The sequence below is a fragment of the Odontesthes bonariensis genome, chromosome 5, assembly GCF_027942865.1.
Source record: "Odontesthes bonariensis isolate fOdoBon6 chromosome 5, fOdoBon6.hap1, whole genome shotgun sequence".
NCBI lineage: Eukaryota > Metazoa > Chordata > Actinopteri > Atheriniformes > Atherinopsidae > Odontesthes > Odontesthes bonariensis.
Window position 1 is genome coordinate 42178635 of NC_134510.1, and position 14308 is coordinate 42192942.

At 48.8% G+C, this 14308-nt stretch overlaps 1 protein-coding gene across 1 annotated transcript in view; it reads left to right on the top strand.

The window, feature by feature from the left end:
* gon4lb (gon-4 like b) overlaps nucleotides 1-13657 on the top strand; it is a 55547-nt gene extending 41890 nt beyond the window's left edge. Inside the window, exons 25-31 of the mRNA XM_075466542.1 lie at nucleotides 3833-3976; nucleotides 4088-4384; nucleotides 6772-6870; nucleotides 9165-9285; nucleotides 9377-10976; nucleotides 13207-13309; nucleotides 13392-13657. Coding sequence (XP_075322657.1) covers nucleotides 3833-3976; nucleotides 4088-4384; nucleotides 6772-6870; nucleotides 9165-9285; nucleotides 9377-10976; nucleotides 13207-13309; nucleotides 13392-13508 — 2481 coding nt within the window. The 3' untranslated portion in view covers nucleotides 13509-13657. The remainder of the gene's footprint in view (nucleotides 1-3832; nucleotides 3977-4087; nucleotides 4385-6771; nucleotides 6871-9164; nucleotides 9286-9376; nucleotides 10977-13206; nucleotides 13310-13391) is intronic.
* The last annotated feature ends 651 nt before the right edge of the window (nucleotides 13658-14308 follow it).

The window sequence follows — 14308 nt, forward strand, 5'->3', positions numbered from 1 at the left end:
TCTAGTTGGTTGATTAGTATGGGAATGCATGTGTCTGGGTCCTGTACAGCATTTTTTAAAGTTTACAGTTACAAAATGAATTCGATGTCCACACAGCACAAATTTGGGCTAGTTTTAACATAACTTAATGTAATGAATTGATGAAGTTTTTCTGGACACGGATATGATGTAATATAATCGATTCAGGGGAGAAAAATCGATTTTTAAAATCATCCCATTAAAAATCACGACATGTACATGAATCGATTTTTCCGCCCACCCCTAGTCAACCAAGGACTTGACTTTAGGGTTATGAACTCCTCTTCCTGACAGTCACCCTGCCAGCCTGGGATCAAGGCTGCTCGGGACATGCTAACTACAACAGAGAGCTCCACACCGGCTACAGGGACCTGGCTAGTTAGCGGGTGGTTTGCAACGGTACAGAGCTGAGATTCCAATTCAGATAACCTCGCCTCCAAAACTACAAAAAGACTCCATTTGTTACATGAGGCAGAGGAGCAACTAAACATCTGGCACACGGAGCAGGTGAAAGCAGGAGATATAGGGAGAGAACTGGTAGCCATGCTAAGCTAGAGAACCAGACACCGCTAAGAAGTGAGAATAAAGATTAAACATCTGTAGGAGTGTTAGAATGGAACAAATCGTGTGTGATAGGGTTCAATATGCAAAAGCGTGTCACTTACAAGAAGAAAATCAGTGGCATTTTATAATCCAAGAGAAGTGAGAGGTTCCATAGAACACAGCTTACAGGAAGTGATGCAACACCGCCAAACATCAGCACATAGCAGCCTTTCAGGGAACGTTATCTGAGGAGGCCCCACACCTGCCGTATATCAGACCCTCTATCGCAGCAGGTGCACTGTCCTCAGGACCCGGCTGGTGGTTGCTGCGTGTACGGAATGGTCTTGGAGTAACTCAGGAGGCCGTGGGAAACTCCGTTCGTTTTTGAGTTATGTTTCAAGTGGGTGCAATGGACACAGGGTCCATATCGGTGTGTGTTATGTGCTGCATTGCTACTACCATGTCCTCAGCCTCTTCTGTCTCATCCAGCCCAGATGATATTGTTGCTCTCTTCCACTCCTCCTGCCCAGCCATTCTAGATATGGTAGCTCCTCTTTGTCACAAGCGCCCAAAATTTAGATCTCAAGTCTGGTTAGATGATGCCTCCCGCTCACTCAGGCAGGCCTGCCGGAGAGCTGAAAGGAAATGGCTAAAAGACCCTCTTACAATCTCCCATGACATTTTTAAATCTACTTTAGCATCCTTCCAGGCAGCTGCCAAAGCAGCCAGAGCTAAATACTTCTCTGATATTATCAATCAACATGCTAACAGACCCAAAATCCTGTTTCACACTATTAATCAAATCACCAACCCTCCACTCTCACCGGCTCCCTTCACAAATGCTGATGCTTGTGAGAAATTTAAGACATTTTTCATTGATAAAATTGAAAACATCAGAGCACTGTTCTCTCCCCCTCCTCTGCCTTCCCCCGCAGTTAAGGTGTCTTCATGCCCTTTATTTACTTTTAGTCACTTTGCTGATGTATCGCTGGCAGATCTCAAGGACATAGTCCTCTGTATGAAACCCACATCTTCCCCTGGTGATGTTGTCCCCTCTTCTATTTTTAAAGATGCTTTTGATGTGCTGGGCCCTTCCATACAGTTAGTTGTCAACTCCTGTTTGACATCTGGCGCTGTCCCTGCCTGCTTTAAGCATGCAGTGGTCCAACCCCTGCTTAAAAAGCCCAACCTGGATGCAAATTCTTTAAATAATTACCGTCCCATCTCTAAACTTCCTTTCCTTTCCAAGGTACTGGAGAAAGTAGTGCTGGCCCAGTTGCTTCCCTTCCTGACTGAGCATAACATCCTTGAGCCCTTCCAGTCAGGTTTTAGAACACTCCACAGTACTGAATCGGCTCTGCTAAAAGTCAATGATCTGCTTCTCACTTTAGATTCAGGTCAAAATGCGATCCTGGTTCTTTTGGACCTCAGTGCAGCGTTTGATACTGTGGACCACAACACCCTCCTATCCCGTCTTGAGGACTGGGTAGGCATAAAGGGGACAGCATTACTCTGGTTCAGCTCCTACCTCAGACACAGAACCTTCTCTGTATCCCTTGGTTGCTCCTCTTCCTCCTCAGCTCCTGTTTCTTATGGGGTCCCGCAAGGCTCCATTTTGGGCCCTTTGCTGTTTTGTTTAAACATGCTCCCCCTTGGCGACATCATCCGGCGTTATGACATCTCTTTTCACTTTTATGCCGATGACACCCAGCTATACCTGCCCCTAAAATCTGATAACTCCATTCAGCCTCTTCTGGATTGTCTTCAGGATATTAAGCGCTGGATGAGTAGTAACTTCCTTCAGCTAAATGATGGTAAGACAGAGGTCATCATTTTTGGCCCTCCTAAAGCTAGGCCCCTGATCGAAGGACAATTAGCCCACCTCTCCCCTTTTGTAAAGCCACATGCCAAAAATCTAGGTGTCACCATTGACTCAGAGCTCTGTTTTAAAAGGCAGATTAGCTCTGTTATCAAGAGTAGCTTCCATCAGCTGAGAATTATTTCCCATCTCAAACCCTCCCTGTCTCCCAAGGACTTAGAAACAGTAATTCATGCATTTGTTACATCCCGGTTAGATTATTGCAACTCCCTCTATCTTGGTCTCCCCCAGTCCCAACTTTCTCGTCTGCAATTGGTACAGAATGCAGCTGCAAGGCTGCTAACTGGCACCAAAAAATATCAACACATCACCCCTGTACTGGCCTCCTTACACTGGCTCCCCATTAGCTTTAGGATCCACTTTAAAGTCCTGCTGATTGTATATAAGGCACTGCATGGGTTGGCTCCCTCATATATCTCAGACCTCCTCCATCCCCTCTCAGCATCCAGGTCCCTTAGATCTGCCGACAAGGGTCTTCTCTCTGTGGCCCGCACCCGCCTCAAGCAAAAAGGCGATAGAGCTTTTGCAGTAGCAGCCCCACGTCTGTGGAATTGTCTTCCCCCAGATGTTAGACTGTCTCCCTCTGTGACCACCTTTAAATCAAGGCTCAAGACCCACCTATACTCCCTGGCCTTCCCTGCTTCCTAGCTTTCCATCTCTCTCCTCTCTTTATATTCAAGTGTCTTCTGCTCTGTTGCTATTTATTTGTTAGTGCTGTCTATTTGTCAATTGTATTTCTGTATTTGTCTTTCTTACTCTCTTTGTGTTTGCTTTTATATTTTGCTTGTCTTGATTTGCTTTTATTTTTCCATTTTTTTTAGCCATATCAAATGTACAGCACTTTGGTCAGTGGAAACTGTTTTAAACGTGCTCTATAAATAAAAATGACTTACTTTACTTTACTTACTTACTGCAAAAGAAGGGAGAGCAGAAGAGAAATTATTCAATTTTATAAAAAATATTAAACATTAATGTTAATTTTTCAAAATGTGGAATGTGAGTCCCGGTCCTGGTTAGGCGTGCAGTCCTGTGACACAGCCTCGACCTGTTACCTTAGAGTTTAGAGAAAGGGAAAGGTTATATACATGATAATTGATGGGATTATGAATTTATTAAAAAAATATTAATTAAAAATTAATTTTTCAAAATGTGGCTTGTACCCCCGACTTATGGTTAGGCGTGTTATGGTTAGGGTAACCCTCTAACCCTAACCCTACCCTGGGGTTAGGGGGATCAGATAGCTCCCCCTCCCCCAGGGCTACAGCAGGTTTCTCACATCATCTGATCCGGGTTTCAGAAGCTCGATTTGGATCAAACTAACATGTTGACGGACATGTCAAAAGTCCAGGTTTGGTCTAACAGTGATTTATATCTGTTGTCTGGTCTGAGCAGCTGGAGGAGCAGCAGGCGTTCGAGCGCAGCCGGCGCTTCCTGCGACAGCTGGAGATCAGCTTTGGAGACAATCCGTCCCATTACCAGAAGATCATCAAGGTTCTGCAGACCGGCCCGGACCTGAGTCCAACCAGCATCCAGGAGGTGCGCTTCAGAGGCCCGATCACCCCCCCGATCAGCTAAATGCCCAGCTCCAGCTTTGTGATCGGTGTTATTGATCGGTGTGGCTAACAGACGCTGGTTGATGTTTTTCAGCTCAAAGCTCAGATGGCCGCTCTGCTGAAAGGACACACCCACCTGCAAACTGAATTCTGGGTGTTTTTTGATGAGCTCCGCCCACCTCCGGCCCGCCCAGGAGAATTTGAAGAAGCCCATTGGCCGGAGGAAGGAGAAGGTGGAGAGGGCGTAGGCCTGGGATCAGGGGGCGGAGCCAGCGGCGGCTTTGAGGATGTGACACTACCGGAGCTCGAAGACGAGGAAGAGGGGCCAAAGATCCAGCCAATGACGAGCCGCCGCCAGAGGAGGAAGATGGACGCCCACAGGAGCTACAAGGTCTGCACAGAACCTGAGTCCTTAAAGCTGTTGGGTTCTGCCTGTTTTAACAAATAGACTCAACTTTCTGAGGTCTTATTGAGCTGTATGAGACAGACTTTGGTCAGGACGCCTGTTGGTTTAAGCACAGCGGTTCTTTCCTGTTTTAACACCTCTTCGTTAACAGACTGTTTTCAGGGTGGAGACTCAGCAGGAGCTCAGCTCCACCCTTTCTGTGAGTCAGCAGCTACTCATTACTTTATCAGAAACATGCCCATAATGTAGCGTTAGCACAGCGAGAGTGAGGAGAGGACCGGTGTTGTGTTGGAAACACACCTTATCCACACAGCTGCAGGTTGATGAGTTACAGAGCGGAACCGTTCAGCTAGAAAGCTTCAGCTAACAAAGTAATGTGGGAACAATAACGTTCATCTTTCAGAAAGGAACAACTCCTTATAAGCTGGTGTACGCAGAGAATGTCTAATGGAAGAGAACTGCCACTCTCGGTAACTTCCGGTTTCTGAAATGTTGTCTCTGTCCATGTGAGGGCGCTCGCGGGCGAGTCCAGAATGAATGGGGGTCTATGGGGGTTGCACCCTAAAAATCCACTTTTCTCAGGATATAATTTTTTGTCAAGTAATTTGAAAGTTGCATTCAAAAGGGGGGACTAAAAAAATACACTCGGCTGAATATTGCATTTTTGAAGTTCACTTATCTGTTCTAAAAAGCCGTTCAAAAATGGTGATGACTAACAGATTGCGTACGTTCTGCTTTACGGCAAGTTCTGAGTCACTGCAGAGCCCGTCTGGCAATTCAACACGGTCGCTATGTACCCTAGCCCAGAGCTATATATAGATACTTCTTTCCATAGCTCTGCCCTAGCCAACTTACGGTGGCAATAGCGAAAATTAAAACAAAGTTTAGACATAGTTTAAACCAACAGAGCTCAGTTTGAATGCATGGACACGTTCAGTGAGTTTGATTTTCTTAATAAAACAAAGGACTAATAAATAAATTGACTAAATAAGTAACACTTGTTGCATGTAGTATGCAAAATAATAACACAAACTTAAGTAAAGATTCCAAAGGTAGGCCCTTGTTGTTAAACATATATTTATTAATGTCCTAAAATAACCTATTTTACCTAACCTAATCTAACAAACCTAACTAACCCCCTAATCTATCTACTAAACCCCCCCTACTGCCACTGCAATTTACAGTCAAGCTGCAGAATTCAGGCCGTGAAGGAATGGCGGAATAAAAACGATTGTTTAATATTATTGAGCGGGACATTTACTATACTTTTTAAGGTCCTAATACTAAACCATGTATATTGACACGTTGAACACACGAATAAGAGACTCAAATTCCATTTATACCCATGTACTTTCACAATACATATATAACGATCTGAAAACAAAAGTGCCCGCAGGAAGAAATAAGTTACTATACACAAATATTAACTTAAATATTAATAGCGGGAAGGTCCTCCTTAAGATTCTGTTTCATATTCCATTCTGGACATCCACTGCTTTGGCTTCAGCTGCCATCAAGCGGGGTCTCTGGTCGTAATCAGTCGCATGTCCGTCACTGACCAATCAGCATTCATTAGCAGAATGCTAGCGTTTTATGGCCAACAACGACCCAAACTGAAAGAAATTGAAAGGACATAAATACTCATTAATTCGACTTTCGACCTATAATCTATATTGAACTTGCCGAATCTAGAATAAAATATGCGATGTTTCAACGACAAGCAGGTGAAATAAATATATTTAGCCGTTTAGCCCCATAGACCCCCATTCATTCTGGACTCGCCCGCGATCACCCCCAGTGGAATTCTGGTGGGACTGCATACAATGGGGCTTACGGAGAGTGGCGAGGCTCTCCGTAGACGGGCTCTGGTGTACGTCACCTTCATTAGCTAAGCTGTTAGCGTTAGCTGCTGCTAAAGGAACAGCAATAACTCCTTATAAGCTGGTGTACGTCATCTTCATTAGCTAAGCTGTTAGCGTTAGCTGCTGCGAAAGGAACAGCAATAACTCCTTAGTAGCTGGTGTACGTCACCTTCATTAGCTAAGCTGTTAGTGTTAGCTGCTGCTAAATGAGCAGCAATAACTCCTTAGAAGCTGGTGTACGTCACCTTCATTAGCTAAGCTGTTAGCGTTAGCTGCTGCTAAAGGAACAGCAATAACTCCTTAGAAGCTGGTGTACGTCACCTTCATTAGCTAAGCTGTTAGCGTTAGCTGCTGCAAGGCTGTTAGCGTTAGCTGCTGCTAAAGGAACAGCAATAACTCCTTAGAACTCCAGGAACAGAAAGAAGGAGTTTTACACAATATGTTGCATTTAAAGAGTCTTAAAACGGATGTTTTTAAAAGTCCTGGTTCTCTAATGGGTTCTGCTTCCAGGACTGTGATTGGTCAGACAAAGAGTGGCCTTGTCTCTGTCGGGATGTGAAGCTCCGTAGGCACAAGAGGAAAGGATGCTCTCGCTGCCATGGCAACCAGGTATGTCCTGATACTTGATCACAGGTAACTGAGTTACTTGTGGGTCACACCTGAAAATCAGCTGTTCTGTACTGAGTGAGCTGAGCCTCCAGTATCATAAAGACCCGTCTGTCCACAGCCAATCAGAATCTTTCCCTTGACCCGTCTCATCGACACCTCGGCGTGTGTTATTCAATTCAAAATACTTTATTAATCCCAGAGGGGGAAATTACAAAAGTTCCAGTACGACCCATCCAGACAGACAACATAAAAACAGAACAAGGGAGACGGGTGACCGTGGCCATGCAGCTCAGTGATGAGCGCTGCCAGATAGGAGAAAAGATACCACATTAGGTGAAAGGAGGAGAAAAAAATCATATTTCACACTTTACCCATACCAGGATACAGTTTGAGATTGCAAAAAAAACCTCAGCACAAAAAAAGCAAAACATACACACACCATCAAGCATTGGGACCGGTGAGGAGGTGTGTGAACTGCGTATGTTAATCAGTGAGCATGTGAGTGTGTGTGTAAGTAAGTCCATGAAGCACTGTCTCAGAGGCCATTGTCCTTGATAATGCGATGGAAAGTTTATCAGCCAGCCTAAACAGTTTCCACAGGAGTCCTCAGGAAGGGGAGGGAGCACATGGGGCAGAGCGTCTTATTTACATAGCATCCAGGAGAAGCTGCAGCTGGTAGCCAAGGCCAGCACAGGGGAGCCAGATTGAGATAACAAAAATTGTTTGGCTCAGGCAGACTCTTAATTTTTCCGCCTGCCTTGAAGTCTTTGCTGGTGCGTCTTGTTGTGGATTTTTTTTTTTATCAAAGTGGGTAAGAAGACTACTCAAATAATAATAAGAGAAAATCCAGATTTTGTATTTCTTTAAGTTTATTCAAAGGCACATAGCGTTTGAAGTCTCTTGTCTGGGCGCCCAGAACAAAGAGCCAAGAATACCATCACACACATTCATTTATATAGTGGGGGGTCATCTCAAACTCGATCTGAGTCAAACTCTGACTCAGGTGTAACTCTGACTCAGGTGTGTAACTCTGACTCAGGTGTGTAACTCTGACTCAGGTGTAACTCTGACTCAGGTGTAACTCTGACTCAGGTGTAACTCTGACTCAGGTGTGTAACTCTGACTCAGGTGTGTAACTCTGACTCAGGTGTAACTCTGACTCAGGTGTAACTCTGACTCAGGTGTGTAACTCTGACTCAGGTGTAACTCTGACTCAGGTGTAACTCTGACTCAGGGGTGTAACTCTGACTCAGGTGTGTAACTCTGACTCAGGTGTAACTCTGACTCAGGTGTAACTCTGACTCAGGTGTAACTCTGACTCAGGTGTGTAACTCTGACTCAGGTGTAACTCTGACTCAGGTGTGTAACTCTGACTCAGGTGTAACTCTGACTCAGGTGTAACTCTGACTCAGGTGTGTAACTCTGACTCAGGTGTAACTCTGACTCAGGTGTAACTCTGACTCAGGTGTGTAACTCTGACTCAGGTGTAACTCTGACTCAGGGGTGTAACTCTGACTCAGGTGTAACTCTGACTCAGGTGTGTAACTCTGACTCAGGGGTGTAACTCTGACTCAGGTGTAACTCTGACTCAGGTGTAACTCTGACTCAGGTGTGTAACTCTGACTCAGGTGTGTAACTCTGACTCAGGTGTGTAACTCTGACTCAGGTGTAACTCTGACTCAGGTGTGTAACTCTGACTCAGGTGTGTAACTCTGACTCAGGTGTGTAACTCTGACTCAGGTGTAACTCTGACTCAGGGGTGTAACTCTGACTCAGGTGTGTAACTGACTCAGGTGTAACTCTGACTCAGGTGTAACTCTGACTCAGGTGTGTAACTGACTCAGGTGTAACTCTGACTCAGGTGTAACTCTGACTCAGGTGTAACTCTGACTCAGGTAACTGACTCAGGTGTAACTCTGACTCAGGTGTGTAACTCTGACTCAGGTGTAACTCTGACTCAGGTAACTGACTCAGGTGTGTAACTCTGACTCAGGGGTGTAACTCTGACTCAGGTGTAACTCTGACTCAGGTAACTGACTCAGGTGTGTAACTCTGACTCAGGGGTGTAACTCTGACTCAGGTGTAGCTCTGACTCAGGTGTAACTCTGACTCAGGTAACTGACTCAGGTGTAACTCTGACTCAGGTGTGTAACTCTGACTCAGGTGTAACTCTGACTCAGGTAACTGACTCAGGTGTGTAACTCTGACTCAGGGGTGTAACTCTGACTCAGGTGTAACTCTGACTCAGGTAACTGACTCAGGTAACCCTAACCCAACCTGCTTGTTTCCCACAGACCTCAGGGGGCGTCTCCAGGGCCATGAAAAGCCTCGACCCGCTCTACGCCCAGATGGCCCGCGGCCTCGATCCACCAGAGGACAGAAACCTGGACGTGAAGGACGGCAGTCCGCAGCCAGGTGTGTGACATCATCACATGCTTCTGATTACCTGTCAGCCAGGTGTGTGACATCATCACAGGTGTGTGATTACCTCTCGTTGTGTCGGCAGATCGCAGCTGTGCGTCGTGGGCAGGTTCTTACCCGGAGGAGGAAGAGGAGGAGCTGGACGATGAAGAAGGAGATGAAGAGGAAGAGAGGAAGAAGAGAAGGGAGGACATGCTACAGCACCACACATGTCCTACCACTCCTGCCCCCTCCTCCATCTCACCTGCCCCCTCCTCCATCTCACCTGCCCCCTCCTCCATCTCACCTGCCCCCTGCTCCATCTTACCTGCCCCCTGCTCCATCTTACCTGCCCCCTGCTCCATCACTCCTGCCCCCTCCTCCATCTCACCTGCCCCCTCCTCCATCTCACCTGCCCCCTGCTCCATCTCACCTGCCCCCTGCTCCATCTTACCTGCCCCCTGCTCCATCTTACCTGCCCCCTCCTCCATCTCTCCTGCCCCCTCCTCCATCTCACCTGCCCCCTCCTCCATCTCACCTGCCCCCTGCTCCATCTTACCTGCCCCCTGCTCCATCACTCCTGCCCCCTCCTCCATCACTCCTGCCCCCTGCTCCATCACTCCTGCCCCCTCCTCCATCTCACCTGCCCCCTCCTCCATCACTCCTGCCCCCTCCTCCATCACTCCTGCCCCCTCCTCCATCTCACCTGCCCCCTCCTCCATCACTCCTGCCTCCTCCTCCATCACTCCTGCCTCCTCCTCCATCACTCCTGCCCCCTCCTCCATCACTCCTGCCCCCTCCTCCATCTCACCTGCCCCCTCCTCCATCACTCCTGCCCCCTCCTCCATCACTCCTGCCCCCTCCTCCATCTCACCTGCCCCCTCCATCACTCCTGCCCCCTCCTCCATCACTCCTGCTCCCTCCTCCATCACTCCTGCCCCCTCCTCCATCTCACCTGCCCCCTCCTCCATCCCTCCTGCCCCCTCCTCCGTCTCACCTGCCCCCTCCTCCATCTTACCTGCCCCCTCCTCCATCTTACCTGCCCCCTCCTCCATCTTACCTTCCTCCTCCATCTCACCTGCCCCCTCCTCCATCCCTCCTGCCCCCTCCTCCGTCTCACCTGCCCCCTCCTCCATCTTACCTGCCCCCTCCTCCATCTTACCTGCCCCCTCCTCCATCTTACCTTCCTCCTCCATCTCACCTGCCCCCTCCTCCATCTTACCTTCCTCCTTCATCTCACCTGCCCCCTCCTCCATCCCTCCTGCCCCCTCCTCCATTTCACCTGCCCCCTCCTCCATCTCACCTGCCCCCTCCTCCATCCCTCCTGCCCCCTCCTCCATCTCACCTGCCCCCTCCTTCATCTTACCTTCCTCCTCCATCTCACCTGCCCCCTCCTCCATCTTACCTTCCTCCTCCATCTCACCTGCCCCCTCCTCCATCCCTCCTGCCCCCTCCTCCATCTTACCTTCCTCCTCCATCTCACCTGCCCCCTCCTCCATCCCTCCTGCCCCCTCCTCCTCCATCTCACCTGCCCCCTCCTTCATCTTACCTTCCTCCTCCACCTCACCTGCCCCCTCCCCCATCTCACCTGCCCCCTCCTGCTCCTCCCCGGCTCCTCCTCGGCCCAGTCCGCCCCTGGACGTCCCCGTCCGTGCTAAAAACATTTCTCTGACAGCGACTGGAGAGAAAGTAATCCTCTGGACCAGGTACACCTCACACATATGTACAGTTCTGGTTCTGTGGTGGTTCTTCAACATGTTTGGACCTCCCTCCCAATTTTATTTATATAGCACTAAACTAAAACAAATGTTATCTCGGGGAACTTCAAAGATACAGTTGTAGCGTTACTTGATCAAATATAAGGATTTACCAGAAGTTCTCACTGTCTTAATAAACCTTAATTAACCTCGGATGTAGGGCACCACCTTCAAAGAAGGGAAAACACAGAATCTTACGATTCTGGGCGATTCTGGACGGGCCCGGAACACCTCACCAGGGAGGCGTCCAGGAGGCATCCTAACCAGATGCCCGAGCCACCTCATCTGACTCAGAGGAGCAGCGGTTCTACTCTGAGCCCCTCCCGGATGACCGAGCTTCTCACCCTATCTCAAAGGGAGAGCCCATACACCCTGCGGAGGAAACTCATTTCGTCCGCTTGTATCCTCGATCTCATTCTTTCGGTCACTACCCACAGCTCGTGCCCATAGGTGAGGGTAGGATCTCGTTCTTTCGGTCCCTACCCACAGCTCGTGACCACAGGTGAGGGTAGGATCTCGTTCTTTCGGTCCCCACCCACAGCTCGTGACCACAGGTGAGGGTAGGATCTCGTTCTTTCGGTCCCTACCCACAGCTCGTGACCATAGGTGAGGGTAGGATCTCGTTCTTTCGGTCCCTACCCACAGCTCGTGACCATAGGTGAGGGTAGGATCTCGTTCCTTCGGTCACTACCCACAGCTCGTGACCACAGATGAGGGTAGGATCTCGTTCTTTCGGTCACTGCCCACAGCTCGTGACCATAGGTGAGGGTAGGATCTCGTTCTTTCGGTCCCTACCCACAGCTCGTGACCATAGGTGAGGGTAGGATCTCGTTCTTTCGGTCCCTACCCACAGCTCGTGACCATAGGTGAGGGTAGGATCTCGTTCTTTCGGTCCCTACCCACAGCTCGTGCTCCACCCCTGGGCCTGGCCCCACCCCTGGGCCTGGCTCCACCCCTGGGCCTGTCCCCACCCCTGGGCCTGGCTCCACCCCTTGGCCTGGCTCCACCTCTGGGCCTGGCTCCAGGGGCAGGCCCCGGTGACGCGCTTCCGGGCAAAGGAACGTGTTGTCCAATTGTATTTATCATCATAGGGGGTTTTCTGAGCTGTTCTTTGTCTGGTCCCTCATCTAGGATCTGTTTGCCTTGGGTGACCCTACCAGGGGCTTAAAGCCCCGGGCAACATAGCTCCCAGACTCATTGGGGCACGCAAACCCCCCCACCATGGTAAGGTGACAGCTCATGGGGGAGCTATATAGATATATGAACTATTTATTAAAACGATATGACCAAAGACATGAACCTTAAAACAAACAGGAAATTTGTTGAATATGGGTGATAATATACAACACTTAGTGAATGGAAAATAAAATATGGGGAATGGAGAGATACCGGATTTACTCAAATAGTTTAGGTTGGCTTACTGTTTGAAGCTAAAGACTGACATCTTGGATTCATTTATCATTCTAATAGTGAAAGTCTGGAGACACCCATCTAACCGTCTGTAAGATGAAAAACAAGTTGACCTTACTTGGGTTAGGGTTAACCCTTACTTGGGTTAAGTAAGGGTTAACCCTACCCCTCGGAACACAGCAGGTGTTAGCCACGCGGGGTCCGAGGGGATTTCTCTTGGTTCCGCTCTCAGGGCCTTCCTTGGTTGTGGATGACTTCAGCGGACTTTGCAGTTGCCTGGACGGTCGCTTCTTTCCACCGGGAAATGGGAACTGGCTGGTATCGAGGTCTTCACCGTACAGAATGATAAAGCAAGTGTCAGAGTTGGTTGGTTGCTGACCCACAATGAATAATATAGAATATGTGGAGCTGTCTTGGCTGACATGCCTCTTAAATCTCACGTGGAGGTCTGGGATAACGCCTGTGGAGTGGCTGATTGGGGTGGTGGTTGCCATTTGTAAGGAAGTGGACCAGAGAGTGTGTTCCGACTACAGGGGGATTAGCTACTCAGCCTCCCCGGGAAGGTTTACTCCAGGGTGTTGGAGAGTTGGACCAGATCTTTACCCTCACAGTTACTGAGTGATCATGGGAGTTTGACCAACCAGTCTACATGTGTTTGTGGACTTTACGACCGTGTTTATGACCACGCAAAACATTTGAACATCTTCAACTTTACATTGCATCAGATGGTGTTGACTCCGCCTCTTCATGGTTGTCTTTTTTCTTTCAGAGAGGCTGATCGTGTCATCCTGACCATGTGTCAGCAGGAAGGAGCCAATCAGAACACTTTTCAGGCCATCTCCAGTCTGCTCAGCAACAAGACTCCCAATGAGGTGATTTGTTATTCATTCCCTTGTTGACCTATGATTGGTCCAGTGGTGACACGTCTGTGTGAACCTTCCCTCGTGTCTCCAGGTATCTCGCAGATTTCGGGATTTGATGCGATTGTTTCGGACGGCAGCTCGTCAAACCAGCTCAGAGGACGAGGCTCCGCCCACTGAGCCAGGAGCAGCCAATGAGACAGAAGACTGACGCAGCCAATCAGAAGAGCAGCAAGAAAAAAAGATTGATGTTTATGAAGGTGTTATTGTTAAAATATTTGTAAGAAAAGAATGTAAATAAGAACTTTGAGATTATTTAAAGTTTTTGTAAAGATGTGACAATAAATCTGTTTTTTACCATTCAGTCTCCTGTCTTAGATCAGTCCACTAAAGACATAAAGAGCCTTCAGTTATCAGGGCCCTCTCTGTGGAACCAGCTGCCAGTTTGGGAGGCAGAGCCTTCAGTTATCAGGCCCGTCTCTGTGGAACCAGCTGCCAGTTTGGGAGGCAGAGCCTTCAGTTATCAGGCCCCTCTCTGTGGAACCAGCTGCCAGTTTGGGAGGCAGAGCCTTCAGTTATCAGGCCCCTCTCTGTGGAACCAGCTGCCAGTTTGGGAGGCAGAGCCTTCAGTTATCAGGCCCGTCTCTGTGGAACCAGCTGCCAGTTTGGGAGGCAGAGCCTTCAGTTATCAGGCCCCTCTCTGAGGAACCAGCTGCCAGTTTGGGAGGCAGAGCCTTCAGTTATCAGGCCCTTCTCTGTGGAACCAGCTGCCAGTTTGGGAGGCAGAGCCTTCAGTTATCAGGCCCCTCTCTGTGGAACCAGCTGCCAGTTTGGGAGGCAGAGCCTTCAGTTATCAGGCCCCTCTCTGGGGAACCAGCTGCCAGTTTGGGAGGCAGAGCCTTCAGTTATCAGGCCCCTCTCTGTGGAACCAGCTGCCAGTTTGGGAGGCAGAGCCTTCAGTTATCAGGCCCCTCTCTGTGGAACCAGCTGCCAGTTTGGGAGGCAGAGCCT